The 21,412-nt window shown below is 36.0% G+C and overlaps 1 protein-coding gene and 1 pseudogene across 2 annotated transcripts; both read right to left on the minus strand.

The window, feature by feature from the left end:
- Positions 1–1,240, minus strand: LOC132190432 (UDP-glycosyltransferase 88F3 pseudogene; annotated as a pseudogene).
- Positions 1,241–10,763: 9,523 nt separating this feature from the next.
- Positions 10,764–17,888, minus strand: LOC132189647 (transcription factor bHLH80). 2 transcript variants are annotated; one of them, XM_059604397.2, is made up of 5 exons: positions 17,118–17,888; positions 15,397–15,516; positions 15,203–15,268; positions 11,522–11,590; positions 10,764–11,375 (listed from the first exon to the last, which is right to left on the minus strand). In XM_059604397.2, exons 1-5 carry the CDS (start codon positions 17,574–17,576, stop codon positions 11,364–11,366), a joined length of 726 nt encoding a protein of 241 aa, XP_059460380.1. In that variant the 5' UTR covers positions 17,577–17,888; the 3' UTR covers positions 10,764–11,363. The 2 variants fall into 2 exon arrangements, with proteins under 2 accessions (XP_059460380.1, XP_059460379.1); XM_059604396.2 differs by having other exon boundaries at positions 10,764–11,240; positions 17,118–17,886.
- Between the last annotated feature and the right edge of the window lie 3,524 nt (positions 17,889–21,412).

Raw genomic sequence — 21,412 nt, forward strand, 5'->3', positions numbered from 1 at the left:
TCATTTTCCTTTCCATATCACAGTTGTGTTATAAACTTAAGTTCGCAATTAAATAAATTAGGTTTTAAAAAAATTTAAATTTTTCAAACTCAAAGTTACACACCCTCCAAATCGAACTCCGCAGTATAATTCTCAGCCTGCTTGGTTTTCTCATCGCGAGGTGGCTTTTTCACCACCCACAAGAATCTCTGCCCACTCCTTTCCAACCCATAGGCCACCTCTTTCACTTGCGCCACCAATAACGATCCTCGGCTCCCAAAGCACAAGAACACAACACTTCTACTCGGTTGGCTGTCAAGCCATGACAACCATTCATTTCCATCTTCACCTGCTGGCTCCTCTGCATCTGCAATCAAAGGACCTATACAATAAACAGGCGGAGTTGGCGAATCAGGAACGCACACGCCATCAGCAATAGCGTTTAAGGCTTTTGGCTCCAGGTCCTCAAACGTGTTAGCTATAATCCCATTTGATTTTGGAAGATTTGAACAGAATTGGAGCAAGTCCCAATAGGCAGGGTCATCACGGTCGAGTGTTGGTTCAGGCATATGCGTTGCTTTCAGCGGCGACGACATTCCGGGGATGTGAAGCTCAGTGGTGGTGAGGTCCTTGGAGCTCTTGGTGGTTTGGTTGTGGATGTTGGGGAGGTATAACAAGGGGGGCATGTGATAGGCCGAGGCGGATAAACTCGAAGGCTATGGCGGCGCCGCTGCGAGTTGGGGCGCTGTCAACGGAGACACAGGGTAAGGGGTGGAAGGAGATGGAGGGATTGGATTGGGAGACATGCTGGATGTAGGAGGTAACACTTGGGCTGTCCCAATCAGAGCCGGTGGTGACGAGGATGGGGATGGAGAATTTGTGAGCGTAGTGGCGGATGATGAGCTTGCCAAGCTCTACCATGGAGATGATGTGGCCCATGCCTGGAGCAGGGATCAGGACTATAGTGTCTTGCATCTTCTATTTTGGCTAGTTATTAGTTTGTTTCTGGCGGAGCCAATGGGGTTCGAACCAGCAGTACATTTAAAACTTGCCCACCTTGGAAAAGAAATGTCTCACCCTTGTGTTTGGCCATAGCTCAGTATAAAAAAAAATAAAATAAAATAAAAACCTACAAAGCTCGTATCCTTTTTCTCTCTTCTTGTCTTCCGATGTTTCTCTCTTTTTCCTTGAGAATCTCTCTCCCTGGCAGGTACAATTGAGAGAACATCTCGCTCATCTCTGCTTTTCCTCACTTTCCCTTCAAGTGAATATGCAGGCCATCTCCAGAAAGAGAAACATCTAGTAAATAGTGGTGATGGAGTCTTTGGAACCATGTCCACGTGTGCTTCAGCCTTCAATAAGCAAATAACACTTTTCACATGGTCAAATGGCAACCGTAGGATTTTGGATATCCGACTACTTATTGTTTTGCTTTTCTTTTTTTCTTTTTTCTTTTTTCTTTTTTCATTTAAGAGATAAATTTAAGCCATCAAACTCTACTTAATTCCATTCTTTACCGTCTCCAAGAGGTAACTCAATCGGTTGAGACTACGCCTAATGAAACAGACGTCACTAGTTTGAATTCTCATCTCCCCTCTTGTGCGGACACGTCAAAAAAAAAAAAAAAAAATTCCATTCCTTACTGCACTTTCCCACTTAATTTTTTTTTTTAATTAAGCATAATAATCCTTTTAATAAACTTAATTTATTAAACTTTTATGAGATAAATTTTTATGCAAATTCTTGTAATTCTATATACTAAATTTGTTGGCCCCAATGGATGGCTAAATCGGCTATAAACCATGCCTTATGAAGCAGATATCATTAGTTCGAATTTTTCCTCTCCCTTCCCTTGTGTCTCATGAAGTGGAGGTCACTAGTTCGAATTCTCCCTCCCTCCTCCTCCTTCCTTTGTGTGGACATGCCAAAAATATATATATATATATTAAATTTGTCTACAAAATCAGCCTCCTATTCCTAGCTTCTAATTCAATATATCTTTTGGAGTGTATTTGAGCATGTTAAAAGTATGATTTTCAATCAAATTATAAAAATTATATTTATTGGGAGGTTTTTTTTTTGTAATTTATTATTATTATTATTATTATTATTATTATTTAAAAAAAAAAAAAGAGATTTTAAATCACATGTAGGGATGCATTTTTAAAAACGTATTATTTTAAAAGCTAAATTACGATTCCATTTGTCAAACCATTATTGTATCAAATGCATATCTTCGTTTTTAAAAATTGTGTTTTTAAATTGCACGTTTTAAAATTGTTATTTTTTAATGGCATTTTTTGCTTGCAAAACTCAAACAGGCTCTTAATTTGCCTCCTGTAAATTGAAATTTTGGCTCCGCCACTATATCGGAGGAAAAGATTACAAAAACGTTAACAGATACGTTAGTGTGAATAATGGCTGCAACAATTGTTTGTAGTTTTGTCCGAATAGTAGTTGGAGGCTGGCGGCTTAAGTGCAGTAAAAAACTATAGCAATTATATCTATGCTGTAATTTGTTTTTTCTTTTTTTAAGATAAACTTCACTTAGTCTCCGTTTACTTCGACGTAAAATGGTTTCTAGAAAATGATTTCTGTATTTTACGATGTTTACTTCGACGTAAAATAGTGGTCAACGGAAAATATTTTCCTTTTGACCGAAAATTTTTCTTTAATTTTCGGAAAATGGTTTACAATTTTGAAAACCGTAAACCATTTTCCGACTATGAGCATCTCATTCTTAAATCGATGGACCTTACCAAGACCCGCCCAGAACCTCGCCAGGACTTGACTGGGACCTGCCCGGGACCCGCCTAGGACCTGACCGGGACCCGCCTGGGACCTGACTAGGACTTGATCGGGACCAGCACAGGACCTGACTGGGACTCGCCCGGGACCTGACCGAGACCTGCCCAGGACCTGAACGGGACCCTCTTGGGACTTGACCGGGACTCGCCCGAGACCTGCCCGGGACTTGACTGGGACCCGCCCAGGACCTGCTCAGGACCAGCACGGGACCCTCCCGAGACTTGACCGAGACCCGCCCAGGACCAACCCGAGACCCTCCCGGGACTTGATCGGGACCTACCCGGGACCTGCTTAGGTCCCGGACGGGTCTCGGTTAGGTCCAAGGCGAGTCTCGGGCAAGTCTCGGACGGGTCCCAGTTAGGTCTCGGGCGGGTCCTGGGCAAGTCCCAGTCAATCCCGGGCAGGTCCCTGCGGAGTTTCAAACAAGTCCCGTACAGGTCCCGGCGGGGACCTTATTGGAAAAAATATATATATAAAAAAAAAAAGATATTTAAAAAAAAATTTATTTTCCGTGTACAAGGTAAACGCTGTAAAATGTTTTCGGCGGAAAATATTTTCAAGGAAAATGGCTTTCCTGAAAATATTTTACGAAAGAAACCATTTTACGTCGAAGTAAACGGACGCGTTTTGAAATTATTTATTCAATGTTCAAAAACTTCTAATTTAGGGTATCAAACTTTCAATTTTTTTGCAATGTCCTCCCTCTTATTTATTTAAATCCTATCAAAATAGTCGTGTTTTTTCATTATAAAATAAAAAATTGCAAAAATTCAGATGTTATTAAGGACAATCACGAATCATTATCAGTTATAATCAATTCACGATTATTCCAAAAACCTAACGGCCGTGAAACTTCCACTAGAATGGTAAAGAGAATAGTCCAAGACTCTTGGACGCCTAATTCAAGCAAAAGCCATAAATCAAAATGCTCATCACTCAAATGAGAAGCCTCAACAACAACGTAACCGTTTAAGCAATGAGTTTAGTGCAAGCCATATTCCACTCCTTCCTAATATAGTATTCTTTGGTTACCACCATATTGATTGTCCACCCACAAGTAAAAGACCGCATCCGCAGTGGCTGAACAATAGTAGCCCCACCCATTCATCGTCATGGGGAGTGCCCTCCAAGCCTTATTGCGAAGGCTAAATGATTGCAATCTATCGAATTTGTGGCCATCATCGACAGACCGAAGGCTCACCACCTTGAAGACTTGAAGTACTCAATGACCTAGTCAAAACAAAACCCCAAAAAGTACTCGAAATTAGCCTCTAGAGCTAGCTAAAGGGGAGGGTATTCGGCTGGTAATTAGGTGGGGTTACAAAGATAGACAATGCTAGATATGTCTTTCTGCAAGAGACGGAGTAGACCTCTTCAACTAGAGACTATGTCGAGGAATGGCGGGACACCTTGTATTAATTATTTCTATAGATTCTTGATTTGATCAATTTTATAACCCCTATTTTCTTCCCTCATTATTATGCGTAATGAACAGAAAGGGTGACAAAGAGTCACCTTAGGTTAGTCCCCTAGATGGAACAAAGAACCCATATTAAATAATGTCAAAGCAGAATAACTCATGTAAATGATCCCAAAAACTAAAGAGTTTCTTGTTGAGATCTTGTTGTGATGAGCTCTTACTGAGATCTTGATGGTGATAAGTTTTTGCTAAATTAAATTGAATTCAAACTCCCAAGAGGTTGATCATGATGGTAGGCCCGACTCTTCCACTGGGGCCACTAGTGGAAGAAGGCCTAAAACAAATTAAGGCCCTTATAAAAAAACCCTAATGATAGTAAGAATTTCTTTTTTTAAAAAAAAAAAAATTGTGCACAGAGACTTACAAAATTGTTATTTGTTCAACACACTTTATTTATTAGACACACATATTCTATGCATAGTGTGCATATACATTGTGAGAATATATTGGTTAAAAGATTGCTTGTCCACTAGACCACCAGCATGTTTTCATTCTCTCTACCTCTCATTCCAACAATCCCTCATACTCATGGACCTCAAGGTAAAGACTAACACTATGAGACACTAACCACTGTGATGGGTTGATCAAATTTGTTATTTATTTTGTTTATTTTGTTTTTTATCTAGAAGTCTCTGCCTTCTACTTTGGTTAACAATCAAAAAGTCTTTTTTTATGCATGTTAGAACACAAGATTCACAACTGGACGAATGAAACTTAATTGCATGAATTTAGTATTTCTATATACATATTTCCTTTTTTTAGATGAAATTCTTCTCATGGTGATTTTTTTTTTTTTTTTTTTTTTTTTGCAAATGCATAACACTATTCAAAAAGTGCGGGATGGAGTAAAGCAAATGAAGCATTTAGATTTGTTTTTTTTTTAACTTCCGCTTCTTCAATTTATGATAAAGTTGAGAAAAAAGTGGAAGTAGTACTGATAAGTCATACCTATTCTCAATAAAAATCAGAGCATATATATATATATATATATATATATATATATATATATATATATATATATATAGGAGGAAAAGATTACAAAAACATTAACAGATACGTCAGTTGTCAATAATGGCTGTAACAATTGTTTGTAGTTTTGTCCGAATGGTAGTTGGAGGCTGGCGGCGTAGGTAAAAGAAATATGAGCTAGCATACAAGAATATTTTATTTGAGTCAAAGATAAAAGGTAAAAGAAATATGAACATACCTAGGATGTGGAGATCCGATCCTCGACCCTTTATAGGCTTCGATTTGCCCGTATTTCCTCTAGGAGTACTCATTAGTAGATATATCTGCTAGTAATTTATTCTTAGTTTCATGTTCATGTCCGGGAAAGGAACATGAACATGGACATTATTCGCAAAAATCTAACAACAAGTCTATCATATTGAGGTGAGGGAGGTTGCTGACTAGTCCTACACTGGCAGTGACTTTTTTTTTCTTTTCTAAATTAGGTTAGACTTTAATATACTATTTTTATTGAATCCAGATTAAAACAATTTTGTTGATGAGTTTTCCCCCATTTGATACTCATTCCATTTAATACTCATTTCATGTAACACAAATCACAAAAAGGTCCAAATAAGGAACATGAACATGAAGGAGAGTTTTATATATGTTTTTTTGTACTCTTACAACACTGTGGTAGTTTGCCCTAGCGGGAGGAGAAGTTGAAAGTTGAAGAAGATGCTGAGAAGATCATCTCGATTAGCAGCCAAACCGTAACTCAAGTAAGTTTTTTCTTTTTGTTTTGCATGCTCCTCCGGCAGTTCCTCAGGCGGCTCCGGCAGCTCTGCTGCTTCTGGAGAGGGTAGATCTTCATCAACATGATGCATTTAGTTTATGTTGAACAAATTGTTTAAATTGCCAACATGATTTTTAAGCAATGGGGGCAGACTCTTAAAACAATGCGTTGCCCACTCTTTGATGAATTGCGTTTAGTTATTGATGATACCAAAGTCACCAAGCACTATATATATATATTTTTTTTTTGAAAAAGTGGATATCTTATTCCCTAACACCGTAAAAAACAACAATACAATCAAAGGGAGGGAATAAATTCCTCTCTCTTTACAATACCATAGATACATGGGGGAATGTCATTACTCCACGTTGAATCTATGACATGCTTAGTGGCTTCCTTTGCCAACCCATGAAATTTTGGAAGAAGCCGTAAGCATCAGCCAATATTTCGCTTCTATTAGGGTCACTACCAAAGTAGGACTGGTCAACAACCTCTCTCACCTCAATATGACAGACTTGCTGTTAGGTTTTTGCAGATAATGTTCATGTTCATGTTCCTTATCTGGACATGAACATGAAATTGAGAATAAACTAGCAGATATACCTACTGATGACTACTCCTGGAGGAAATAAGGGCAGATCGAAGCCCATAAAGAGCCGCAGATCAAATCTCCACATCCTAGGTATGTTCATATTTCTTTTACCTCTATCTTACCTTTAAACAATTGTTTGTAGTTTAAGCAATGAGTTTACGAAGAACCCATATTAAATAATGTCAAAAATGGATAGCTCATATAAATGATCCCAAAAACTAAAGAGTTTCTTGTTGAGATCTTGTTGTGATGAGCTCTTACAGAGATCTCGATGGTTAAATTGAATTCAAACTCCCAAGAGGGTTTCCATTCTCTATGCGTCACGTTCCAACAATCTATCATACTCAAGGACCTCAAGGTAAAGAAAAACACTAATGAGACACTAACCACAGTGATGGGGTGATCGGATTTGCTATTTATTTTGTATTTTTTTTTTATCAAGAGTTCTCTGCCTTCTACTTTGGTTAACTATCAAAAAGTATTTTTTATGCATGTTAGATCACAAGATTCACAACCAGATGAATGAAACTTAATTGCGTGAATTTAGTATTTCTATATACATATTTTCTTTTTTTAAGATGAAATTTTTCTCATAGTGAATTTTTTTTCGCAGATGTGTAGCACTATTCCAAAAATGTGGGACGAAGTAGAGCAAATGAAGCATTTAGATTTTTTTTTTACTTCCACTTTGATTCAAACCGCTGCTTCAATTTATGATAAAGTTGAAAAAAAGTAGAAGTAATACTCATGAGTCATGCCTATTCTCAATAAAAATCAGATCTGATATCGGAGAAAAAGATTACAAAAACGTTAACAAATAGTTTTGTCTGAATAGTAGTTGGAGGTTGGCGGCATAGGTGCAATAAAAAACTAAAGCAATTATACTACAATTTTTTTTATTTTTTTTTAAGAGAAATTTAACTTAATCTATTTCAATTTTCACGCGTTTTGAAATTATTTATTCAAAGTTCAAAAACTTCTAATTTAAGGTATCAAACTTTCAAATTCTTGCAATGTCCTCCCTCTTATTAAGTTAAATCGTATCAAAATACTCTTATTTTTTATTATAAAAAATTGCAAAAGTTTAGATGGTATTCAAGATTTAACCGAATTTGCAAAAATACTCAGGCCTAAATTTTTGTAATTTTTTAATAAAAAATAGAGGGTATTTTGAAAATTTTGAGAAGATTTAATAGAAAATCATAATAGAGTTGGACCTTTGAAAAAATTGGAAGTTTGATATCCTAAATTGAGAGTTTTTAAACTTTGAAGAGATAATTTCAAAACGAGTGAAAGTTTAAGAAAGTTTTGTGAATTTTTCCATTTTTTTAAAGATTTAGATTTAATTTTAACTGTGTTGTAAGAAAGAGAAAAAAATAAAAGAAAATTTGAACTTTTAAAAATTGACAAAAATAAATATTATAAAATATTTTTCACACCACCTATCCCAAATCCCGACAATAGCTTCTCCATGTGGAAGAATCTCAATGAAAGAGACACTTCATAAGTTACGATAATACGAATAATATATAGTTGTTCACATCTTATAATTGCATGTAGACCTTCTCATGGACCACATTCGGTAATGGGTGTCAAATTGCTCGTTGAAACGACTGAACATAGATGAAACCACGGCATCATTAAAATATTAGAAAAGCAAATATATATATAGGACCTTGATGGGATGGTTGAGTCTTGTATTAACCACACAATATGAAATAGGATTGACATTTCTTGTAATTCTTAAAAATTGCAGGAGCCTACAATTCCTTCAATCTAGACCTCACATTTGGGTTTCTTAGTGTCTGGTTCATACAAGCTCAAAATACTAACAAATTATTGCAGTTAATGTTAGGTTTTAGTGCGTTGACAATTTCTTATGTCAAAATATGGTTTTGAGTAGTAATGTTTAGGTTTGAGTTAAGGATTAAGTCGGTCCAAGACATGAAAAATTCAAGTTTATGAATATTGTCCAACAAGGATTTAGTCACAGGAAAATATCCATATCTTATCTGCTGCTTTTTATAGATTATAATATATATCAGTATGGAACTATATATTACACTTTGTATTTTGTAATAAAATAATGCAGTTATGTGAATATCTAAGCATAACCTAAGATGCTTAAAGAATTGAGAGCCACTCAAAAGATAATGAACCAGTTGCAAATTGGCCATCGAAGTTGAAAAAGACTAAACGTGTCCGTTCAAAAAAGAAAAAAGACTAAATGTATACCGTACAGATTCAGATCTGCAGCAATTTGTTGTTCAAATCGAGAGCCTCTATAGGATCCACCTATCCCAACAAGTGGGCCGTTTGCCCGAAAACTGTTCGGACAAGTGAGCCCTATAAGTACCATTTTAAAATTGCTGGGGATCTCTATCCAACTTGTGCATATGTTATACATTCACCTTAATCAATGACACATCATAACAATTGTGCAATCACATTCTTTTCCAACTATAGGTAACTTCGTATAGATTTATCAGACAAGTACTTGGGTTTCTCCATGCCAGAATTAAAACCTGCTTCTTGCCAAACCATTGATCTTACACTACCAACAAATAACAGAGATTCATATACCAATTGAACACCACTTGTATCATCATAAGAACAAAGTATTAATATCAATCCAATCCCTTTAAGAACAAGTTGCATTATTCTCATATACTCTGTATTCAAAGATAAATGTTTAAAGAGGCAACAAAAATAAGACTAGCAGTATTTGGCATTCTGCAATCTGCTTTATATAGAAAATTCCTTCGAATGTATTCAATGAGTAAGAATCCAAAATTGCCAAGCAGGAAACGAAAGTACAATACAAATGCTTATAGAAAACTTGATAATTCTAAGAAAGATATATAGCTTAATCTTTAACAGTTATTCTACCTGGAGAATTGAAACAAATGCTCTATGGCAGAATGGGAGGGTGGAACTAGGCACTCAACCCTCTTCTGCCACATATTTCCTATCAGAGCTGAATGCAGTAAATGCTCTGCTTCTTTAACGGCAATGTTTACTAAAACAAAAATTCCAATTTTCTTGACTATTCTCATTAACAAGTAGATGCCATCTGATAATATGCTTAGCTATAGGTTTCCCGTTTCCTCTTTCAATAATGTGGTCTTCCATGTTATAGAGGAAACTTCTCTTAAAAGTTCACAGGGTGAAGAGCATTCCGAAAGCCATTTTCCACTTGAAAAAAGGCACAAGTATCATTTCAGGAGGCTCCACCAGGCCATTTTCTGTCCACTGCTCCAATATCATATGCTTAAAATATCCTAGATTGTTAGAATATAAATTAAATGTTTAAATTAACAATTTCTTATCAGCCTAAGCTTTTGTGATAACTAATAATTTATTATGGTATCAGGACAAAGATCTTGAGTTCGAACTTTGTCTTTGTCATTCATCTATTTTATGTAAGCTTACATAATGCCATAAATATTACTATTTTATGTAAGTTAAAGAGACTAAATCTATAGGATGGGGTTTAGTGAAAGCATCAGATTCAAACAAAGAAAACAAATCATTTTACCAAAAAAGAAAAAGAAATATAAAAGTATCCAGTACACAAGGTATTTACCTCAACAACTCTATGTTCCATGAGCAGAGAGAGAGAGAGTCCAAAACTCAATGTTTATACATGATCTATAATCTGTAGCCACTGTACTCAGCAATGTCATCGCTTTTTATGCATTAGAACATTAACCATGCACTGGTGAACCTCAATACGAACAGAAATTCATATTCTGGGTGCGTTTGTAGATTAGATATAAAGATGCAAATTTCATCATCTCTATAACTTTAATCAAGAAAACAAATTCATAATACACATGTTCAACTGCTATTTAAAGAAGCAGCCAATCGATATCGTGTTTAGAATATATATATAGAACATTGTTCTTTAAATAAAATATTCGAACATTATCAACTTATAACATTTGATATTACTTGGAACAGACAATTGCAAAGACCAAATGATAATCTTAATTACTGCAGAAAGTTTAAGGAATTCAACCATATGCATCGATAACTGCACACGCGAAACAAACCTTATCCACCATGACAACATAACAATTGCAGTTGAGAGTAAATGACATAAAATAACAAGACTTATTTATGGGGAGTCGGTAAAAAATAATGACACATGATATCAGTAAAAAAGATCTTATCCATCCCATAGCTTCTTGATAAGTAAACTATGAAAATACATATTTTCCAAATACAGTGTGAATATGAAAAACATGTATCCTAAATAAGGAAGCCTATGGAGCAACAATTGAAAAAATATATTAATGTGTACATTATTTTGCTACTACCACTTTTTTTTTTTCAGTAGAAAGTACAACCATACTAAGAAGACTTCGAAGAGCGAGTTTTGCCAAGATGAAGCAGATAGTCCTGATCTTAAACCTATGGAACCTGAAATCTACATATCGAAGAGAAGTACTGGATCTTGTAATTACAAGGTGAATAGCTAAGAGAACGGAGGATATTAATTGCAAATTTACCATGATGAACCTTGGGACCTCAAAATCAGATCATTACACATGATTGGGGGAACCATTTTTAATTTCTTCTTCTGCTTAATCTTTGACTACGCATTTGCATTTCCGTTGATGCTCAGAGAGTTCCTGCCATGTCCGGGATGTTCAATTTGTGAAAAATATGCCTTCCGTTTTGCACTTCAGTTAAACATCATATCCAGTCCAATTGTATTTCCTATTTATTCTTTTCAATCTCATACCTCTTACCATCTAGTCATTTGCCTAGAAGAGGGGAAACAGTAAAAAATATTTGGATTTGCAAAATTATGTAAGATAAAATGGTAATTGCCCAATTTCATAATTTCGTTATCTGCCCGTATCTTCTTAGAAACTCAAATAATTTCAAATTAGTTCAATGCAGGAAGTACCTGAATCTGATTTTGAAGAAACTTAACATACTCTACTGCCTCTTCTAACATATCTGCGGTGTTTGTTTGCTGCAAGTGACAGGAAGAATGCCAATTAAACAATTGCTGCCGAAGTCTGAGAATGCATGGAGTTTTTATACAAGTTTTTTCCAAACATCAACCAATTCTAGAAGGCAATTAATATGTTCTTCTTTCATGATCCAAGATTGAGGTTTACAACTAGCAGGATTGCTGTTAACAAAACTTTTCTTAACTAAGACAGTTGATTGGCGCTTGCTTTATTTTATTAGGCATAAAATTTTTTTTAAAAAAAAAAAAAATTAAGACTCAGATATTGATTCCTCTTCATTTCCTTCAATTTCTTAGCATCAGACTAAACAAGCAGAAAGTAAATTTCAAATCTTACTCTGCCAGAACAAACCTGACCATGTAATTTGAGGCCAATTTAAACGTTTTATCGTACGTTTCATTGAGTAGATTTAATATCACCCAACTTAACCAACTCGGTAAAAACAGATTTTTTTTTTCCTGAATGCTAAAACAAAACAATATATCAACATGCTTTTGACCAACTCTCCGACCTAAATGGCATGGACAACATGACCTCTATTCAGCTCTATTTAGAGTCACATATCAATTAAGACCTTGCTTGATAATCAAGATATACCAAGCCAAAAAAAAAAAAAGAGAGAGAGAGAGAAAGAAAGAAAGAAGAAGGAAAAGAAAGAAACTAGATCTCAACAATTTGAATTGGTTTTGCGCTATTTAATAGAATATTAATTGGCTAATTTTCCTCAACTTAATTTTAATCATCATATATGTACCTCCTTTGATTTGTATGCTTAAAAAAAATACAGATTTGCATGGCTGTTGGTTCCATGCATATTTCTTTGAATCACACCAATCAACAAAATAAGCATATTTCTTTGAAAAATCCCACTATGCCATCTACCTCTCCTCTGGTATGCAATTTACACAGAAAAAGCTGTTGGTTCCATATTGTAAAGAAATTTTCTCAGACATTGATTAGAAACACTGAAATCATGATATGAGCAGAGGCCCAAAGGTAAAACTAAATTCTTTTGCAACACCAATATGACCTGGTTTTGCACATTGCGGCCCATTTATAAGCTCCAATTGAAATGGCAAGTGGTGACTTCTAAAGAAAAGTGTCATTTCCTGTATAAGCACATAAGATTTATCGCCACTAATACATGACTGTCTTGTTCTGTCCCTGTAGCGGGCATGTGTTCACCATGGCCAGCTTGTTTCAGAGGTTTATGCCTGTAGCTCATATTACCATTGATGTTGCCATTATTCCTTACGACTATATCTTGTACTAAATGACATTCAATGCTAATGTGTTCGATTTGCTTTTGAGAATACCGACTATCTAAATTGCTATCTGGTTATCACAGAACATTTAGATTTTTCTTATCAAAGCTCATCTACTCCAGGAAAGATCTTACTATATGATCTCACATGCTGTATGGGACATAGTCCTCTACTCCACTTCTACACTACATCTTACCACCACATTGTTGCTTTTTTCTCTTCCAAGTAACAACATTACATTCTATGCAGGTGCAAAAGTCAGCCATGAACCTCCTATAAAGGTGATCACCAGCCTAGTCCACATCTGGAGAAGCAACAATGTCAAGATAGTTTTTCTAATTGAACACCAAAACTTTGTAAGGAGCATCCCTTATACACGTCAAGATATGGCACACAACATGGCAATGAGCTTGAATAAACTAAATAACCACTACGACAACAAAAGTGATGTCAAGCTGAGTCACAAGCAATTAAATTAACTTTCTCAAAAGTCTTCTATACTTCTGGAGATTGTGAGCTACTGCCTCTACTTGTAAACGAGTGCCTTGATAGCTGGTTAAAGAATGTAAGGCTGAATTGTCTTATCCAACAGAACTAGAGGGGCATATATATGTAACCGAAACCCTTAAAATACAAGAATAAACTTTACTAAGCAAAGGGAAGTTCTCATCCCAACTTACGAGTTAACAAAAAAATGCCTTCCAAATGCAGCCTGGACAGAAACTAGTAGAAAATTCCTCCGCAATTAGTAGTCAAAGGATGATGCTGGTTAAGATCATCAATAATTCACTTAAATAGACTATAACACTGCCAAATCTCTTGCTTAAGCTTTGAAACATTCTTATCCAAATTGAAGAACTCAAAGCAACTTTCCTTCAATTAAAAAGATAAAAATTGATTGTAAACCAAATCTCCTCAACCATACTAAGAAACATGACAAAAACGCTCACTGAAGGCTCCATGCTATTCCATAACCAACATATAACAGTGAAGTTATCAGTGTTCTATTTTCGAAAATGAATGGGGATGAGAACTTCCCCATTCATTCGGAAGTTAAAAGTTTATCATGTTTGATCCCCATTCAATGCTGACACTTCCCTAGCTTGAGCCGAGCCCCATTCAATTTAAAAGTAGCAATCTGCTTTTAAACATTATCAAATGCAGAAATAGGAGAAATCATGAGAAAACTACAATATTCAGCCTTCACAACAAACATAACAGATGCTATTTACAAGACTAGCTGATAACCAACAAACAACTTATGGAAATACCAACTAGCCACAAAAGAGACAGTCGACCAACTATTTCCATCTAAATTGGATTGCAAACATCCGCAAGAAATCAAAAATTTTGCCAAAGGACACAAACCTAGGCCTTGTAAACTTTAGACACTCTTACAAAGATCGAAGAAAGCAGATGAGGCGAACCTAATGGTGACCAAAAAACCAGACTCTGGATGGGATCAATTGTTATTCGACAATTAGAAAATAAGCTTGGCATATCCAATAACCTCAAAGATCAAAGTAGAATCACTGGGATACTTGGTAAAAGAAGATGAGTTAGGCCATGTTACCTTGCCTGCTGTCCTTGTAACTGGTAAGGACAGCCACACAGTCCATACAAATGACTGCGCTTAATCCCAACTTTCTTTTGCTCAACTATTTTGAGTTCTTTGGCTTTTCGGAGCTTTCTAGGGTTATGGAGAGATAAAAAGGGGAGAGAGGGAGATGAGGAAACAAAAAGTAGAAATGCAGGTTTCTGGTAATAAGTCCTTTAAATACAACAGGAAAGACAGAATAAGAAAGATGATGATCACAGAGAGTGGTAAATTCCTATATAATCACCACTTAAAATGAAAGTGCAAGATTGCCTTCACTAACCCATTACTCTCTTCATCGTTACTCATCATGCAATTCTTTGAATAGACATTAAAGTAACACACAAGCAAACAGATCAAGGGAATCAGAGGAGGCCAAGGGGGTCCATGGCCCCCAAAGCCCCTGCAATTAGAACTTTTAATTTGGTATTGTAATCTTTCAATTCAAGAGAGCTCCCATCAAAAGACTTCCAAAATCCTTGACTAGTTTACTTATAAACTCATTTAGTCATGATAACTAATTCTTATAATCTTATCTTGAGAATCTACTATTTGCTCTCATACATGTTTGCTGGTTAGCTTCAACTAACAACACAAAGATCACAATATTAATGATCTGAAAAATCTCAAACTACATTTTCCTTGCAATCAATAAATTCAAAGCCATCAAATATATTAAAGAAAAAGGCATTCCTAGTACTTCTAAATGACCAAAAAACAAAAGGTTTAGTTGTAATTTAGAGAATTACCTTATCCATGTTGGGCACCAGCTCCTGAAGTTTCCTTATGCGGTCGCTTATTCTAGTCCTTCGAACCTAAGCCAAAAGAGACAGACAGACAGATAGAGAAAAGGTTGAGGAAAATTTAGTAAGGATAAACAGAACAATTTTGAAGGCTTTCTATATAACATGAAAGAATGCAGCAAAAAAGTGATCAATCTCACCCTCTCAGCAATGCTTCGAGGATGCGTAGCACAACCACGTTTTGCCCGAACCCGGCAAGGAACTGAATCCTCCAAAAGCTTTTCCATCTCCATATCTATCAAACCACCTTGCTCCTCTTTCTACCAAAGAATCAAATAAATAATTAAACAAACATAAGAACTCTTTCACCGAGAAAATTAGCCCAAGATTCTAAATTCTATTACCAAATGAAAGTTATCAACGTATTATAAATCTCATACCTAAGTACCTACCTCACCATTCTACAACACACCCAAAAAGACACATTTAGCAAAAACCACATAACTCGAATCCTTGTGTTTCTTTCCTTTTTCTTCTCACTAGAAATCGTACACCTAAATACACCTCGCTTAGCATTCTACAACACACCTAAAAAAGACGACAATATACATTCAACAAAAACCACATAAGCAAAAATCCTTGTCTTTCTTTCTTTCTTTTTCATTAATTTTCTATCATATTCATTTTGTACATAAAGAAAAGAAACCATATTTTATACCGACAGTCTGTTATTGGAGCTGGCTGAAGATATTGAAGCTTAGGGATGTGGCAAGAAACTTCATTCATTTTCGAGTTGGAGATGGAACTAATATTCATTTGTGACTTGACTGGTGGCATCTGGTTGATACTCTTTATTTGAGATATGGTCATAGATTGGTCTATGATACTGGAAGTAAGGTGGAGGCAAGATTGGCAAGTGTTTTGAAAAGTAAATAATGGTGTTGGCCTGCTGCTAGATCAGATGAGATGGTTAGTGTTCAGAGCAAATTGTGTATGTTAAGATTGGAGAAAATGATCAACCTGTTTGGGTAATTTTCAAAGGGCAACTACTCTTGTTCTGATGCATGGAATGCTAGGTATTCGGCACCATAAGCCGAAAGTAGATTGGTGGAATGTAGTTTGGTATTCGATGGCAATTCCAAAGCATTCTTTTTTCTTTTTTTTTCTGTGCTTGGCTATGCGGGATAGTTTAACTACTGGTGAAGGTTGAAGCAGTGGTGCTTTAAAGGGGCAGTAATGTATCTGTTCTGTAGGAGTTTTATTGAAGGGAGGGATCACTTGTTTTTTACTTGTGGTTTTGGTAAAAGAATTTTGAGGGGGTTACGAAAAAGTGTTTAATAGATGATCCCCTGACTGCTTGGGATGATATTCTGAAACGGGGGATAAAAGAGTTGAAGGGTAGGAAGTTGAAAGCTGTCCTATGCAAGCTGAGCTGGGATGCGACAGTGACAGTCTATCACTTATGGAGACAGAGGAATGATTTAAAATTTGGGAATCAGCTCAAAACAGGAGAAAAGATGTTGCAGATTATCAGTTGGAAGAAAACAGCTAGGATTATGGCTCGAGGAAAGTTCAACAGGACACAAGAAAACTTAGTGCTTTGTAGAAGTTGGGGGATTCCAGAAAATGTACTCTGCCGCAGAATACTGTAGTTGCTGTAAAATTTGAGATTGTATTGCATTGGTTCCGTTTTTTGTTAATCGGCTTTGGTTCGGATTTGCTTAGTTGTGTGTCTGTTGTTTTTGGATTGGTGTGGTTTGTAAGCTACTGAGAGTAGCTTCTGTTCCCCAGTGGTTCTGGAGTGTGTGTAATTGTGTTCTTTCCATAAAATTCTCATTCATCCAAAAAAAGAAAAAAAGAAAAAGAAAAAGAAAAAGAAAGAAACCACATTTAGCTTCAAAATTAATAAGAAACAGTTTACCAGCTGAGAAGGAAATTTTGCTGCAGTCAAGTGGTGTGCTTCCACCTCCCTCGCCCGCTTACTCCCCGGAGGAGAGTCAATACTCTGCGACACAAAGTTGTAATTTGGTGGAATACCAAAGTTGGAGAAGTACCCATCAGACCCAACACCGGAATTCCCTAGAAACTCAGCCGGAGAGCTGTTCTGCCTGAAGAACCCGGCGGAGGAGCCGGACTCAAACAGCCCCGGATCGGCCGACGAAGCAAAGCTTGCAGAGTCTCCTCTGGAAGTGGGTGTGGAAGAGTTGGAACCTGCAAGTAACTGAGTTAAGCTCTGGTTGGGCTTTAACGGGTCGTCTTCTTCTTCTTCTCCCTCGAGTAGTGCCTCTAACCAGGTGGCCGGAGCTGAGCGGAATCGGGCGAGTCCACCTCGACTCAGTTCACCACCACTGCCACTTGTACCGGCAGGTGTCGGTTGCATCTGGGTTGAGGAGGTCTTGGGCGTTTGTTTGGCTTCAATGGAGCTTCCAAATTAAGAAAGGAAAAAACCCTTCTTTTAATAGTAATTCTTTTGGCCTTTTATGGGTTTTCTTTGGTTCTGTCTTTGGTAGTAAGACCATAACAAAGAACAGATGGTTCTTTCTTCAGATATAGTTGCAACTATGGCGTACTATTCATTGCATCTGTGATCTGGTACATCACACGTGGATAGATAACTTCGATTTTCCACCGTTTGATGGGTGCAGGAGGGCATGATTTTTCTTCGGAAGGGACATCAACGGCGGTTAGATGGGGATTGGGTACACTGTCTGAGATGCGGAGATGGGCAACATTGTAAAGCAGGGAAGGCTCGTGTGAGGCTTAGAGCAGTGCAACGTCATCGTTTCTGAAACTTTTTTTTTTATCTCTCAACGTTGACAGTAAAGGATCAGCCCCAGCCGCACCCCGGCTTGTGGTTTTCACGCTCCGTTTCCCATCTCAATGGGTGCTTTGGAAGGCGCGTGGAGATGCATGGTTAGTGAGAACTGAGAAGTGATTACTTTTTATGTGTTTATTTTCAGCTCCCCTCCCCAAATATGTCTTTGCTTTTTCTGGAAAATTTAAGGAGCAAATAGAGCAATTGACCATCCACAAATGCACACTCACAAAAGCTGGCTTTGATGTGGACTTCCGCGGCCTCTTTCTAACCTACCTTTTATTGGAATACTAGGGACCTCAACTATTGCTTAGTTTTGAGTAAAATCCTATGCTCACAATAGTGAGTTTTTTCTTACCAAAAAAAGAAAAAATTGAAAAGGCTTCTTTAGGGTTTCACCTTCAGTTTAGTTTCGAGTAAAATCCTAAGCTCACAACAATGAGTTTCCACTAGGGTTGTTGAAACCAACAAGAGTTGCTCGCAAATAGGGTTGAGTTCAACTTGAATAAAATTTGGTTCGTTTATATAAGCCGATGAGGAACACACAAATATGTTGGAATATTAAACGGTACATACTTGTATAAATTCGGCTCGATTGGGTTAATGTTCATAAACATAGTTCGTATAAGTTTGGCTTAACTCGTTAGCTCGTTTGTGTGTGTACATATATGTGTGCGCGTGCGCATTAGCATTAATAAAAATAGATTTTATAAATATAAGTATTTATCTCAACTACATCAAAGACAACATCCCTCTATGTCCCTATTTTCTTCTTCTTTCTTTTATACTTTGTTGATAACCTAGTGATTTTCGTGGAGGGCATTCGTCTTCTTTTTAGAGTTATAAGGCATATACTTGATGAGTTTGAGCAATTGTTTAGTCTGTCTGAAAATCCTACCAAGAGTATAACTCTCTCTTTGCTTGTGTACATCTCAAATATCGATTCCTTTTTGTCTTCAAATTGAAGGAAAGCATGATGTTTTTAGAAGGTTGAGAGTCTCCCATGAAGAACAAAAAGAATCGAGGGATGCCATTAATTTAGGCTCTCTTTAGCAATTAACTTTTTTTTAAATTAAAAAAAAAAGTCAATTTTATAATATTCTTACTTTTTATATCACATCAATTATTTTTTATTATTATTCAAACAAAAAAAACACTACAAAATATAACTTTTTCACATTTTTTTAGAAAAAAATCAAAATTTCTCTATATTACATCAGTCACTTTTTATTACCATTCAAACAAAAAATTTACTACACAATCCTTTACCAATTGAAGCTTTAATCCCACACCGAAAAGAGCAAACAAAATTCCCACACTGGACATCTTTAAAAAGGGTGCTGCATTACATAGATGTGTAGCTCACACTACGCTTTGAGCTCTGAGGGTGCATTGGTAGTTGAGGCTAATGAGTCAAAAGTAATATTTTGGGCCTTTCTTTTGTTAACAGTTGAATTTTTTGATGGTTGAGAATTATATTTAAGTTATTTTTTTTCAGTTGAATTTTTTGATGGTTGAGAATCATATTTAAGTTTTTTTTTAAAAAAAAAAAAAAAAATTGAGGTCAAGCTGCTCGAGCTCGAATTGGAACTTAGCTCGAGACCTTAGTTGAGTTTGATTAGTTTTTGACAAATTGGCTCGAGTTTGAGTTGAGTTCACTACTGTCAAGCTCCTGTTTCGAGACCTCCCTCATCATTGTTGTATAGTGTAGGGTAGATGAATTACTTTTGGAGTGGCCAAACCATTTCACTGACCGAACGAGTGGTTTGCCCACTACACTACAAGAAAAAGGCAAGTGAGGTGGCAACATAAGAGCTTGGTGGTGGGGAGGTGGTAGAGCAGAGTGAGAGACGACAGTAAATTAGGCCGTTTTATTTTAAATGAAAGCCCTCAAATTAAAACCATTGTGCACCTCAAACAAAGTATTGCACCGAATTTCAATTCATAAGTTGAGAAGAGAAATAACAAATTGCATATATTATAACTAAAGGATAAGTGCCCTCATTCCATATTTACTTCCACAAAGAAAGAAATTAATACCCTCATTCATTCCATCAATCCTATATATATATATATATATATATATATATATATATATATATATATATATATATTGTTTTTCTCAAATTGGTATCCTCAACTAACAAGTTTTTTTCCAGCTGCATGTACGAGCATCTTCATTATCATCATGTAAGCTACAACCTGTGTATCATAAACATAAATAGCAATTAATGAATGAGATTGTATGCATACTTTGTACAGTATAAGGGCCTGTTTGGGTGTACGTTTGAGGGAAAAAAAAAAAAAAAAAGTATTCGTTTGGTGAAAAAAAATGAAAGCGTTTTTTAGAGTCCAAAAAAACTTAAAAATGGTCAAAACGTACTTTTAGTAAAAGCTTAAAAATAAAGCTTTTGCCAATGGCCTTTTTTGACTTAAAAGCTCTATTTCTCAAACATAATCCCAAACATGCTCTAAGAATGTTAATTTTGAGCACTTGAGATAATCTTACGGTTCATATTCAATCTTAATTCTTCCAGCATTGGGGTCAGCAATACAAGTGAAAGCTTCTTCAGAAAGATTGATGGTTCCACATCCTCGTCCACTACAGTAATCAACGATTTTAACCACAATAGCGCTTAACCTACAAGGATGTGGTGCTAAGTTTTTGGCACCAGTACACGTTACATAGTATTCCTTCCCACATGCTCCCCCATTATCCCATATTGCATGACTTGCTGCAGCTAAATCACCATGATCATCTTTATAATTATATCCATGACACGCAGAGGCTGCAAATTAAATATATCGAAAGTTAATCTTTGGGGGTTTACTTCTTAAATTATGAATAAGATTTAATTAACTAGTAGCTAAGACACATTCTTTAGGTTGTATACTTTTGATCTAAACTTGAGTTTATGCATACAAATCAAACCCACTAGAGAGGTCCAAGTTATTAGTGGTTTTAAGTTTTAGAGGCGAATGCTTATAAATTGAAAACAAATTAAGAACAAAAGAACAATTACATTATGAAACACAAGCATATACAGTTTCCACCCTTCAAATCAAGCAAAGAATTCAACATATAGAGTAGCATAAGGCAAAACAAAAGTGTTAAATTAAACACACACATATATGCGAAGAATTACTCACATATTAAAAAGCAACCAATAATTGAAGTAAACTTATAGTGCCAAATTGGTACCGTCTAATGTTTATGTGCAAAAGTGCCGTGGGAAAATTACACTTATTCCCTCAAACTATTACTCAATTTTCAATGTCCCAAAACTTTAAAAAATTGTGATTCATTAGCAAAACTACCTTGCCTTTTTTACTTAACCCCTTTCGTTAGGGTTTTTTATTAAATTAGACAAAAAAAAAAGGGTTATGCAAGAGACACGTGA

The sequence above is a fragment of the Corylus avellana genome, chromosome 9 (genome assembly GCF_965113065.1).
Source record: "Corylus avellana chromosome 9, dhCorAvel1.hap1.2, whole genome shotgun sequence".
NCBI classification, from domain to species: Eukaryota; Viridiplantae; Streptophyta; class Magnoliopsida; order Fagales; family Betulaceae; genus Corylus; species Corylus avellana.

Coding starts and splice junctions, on each gene's coding strand:
- LOC132189647 (XM_059604396.2), bottom strand. CDS start 17,576: ATGCAACCGACACCTGCCGGTACAAGTGGCAGTGGTGGTGAACTGAGT. Junction 15,517..17,117: donor CAAAATTTCCTTCTCAGCTG/GTAAACTGTTTC, acceptor ATTCTTTGGTAG/AAAGAGGAGCAAGGTGGTTT. Junction 11,241..11,521: donor TTCTTCAAAATCAGATTCAG/GTACTTCCTGCA, acceptor CGGACATGGCAG/GAACTCTCTGAGCATCAACG.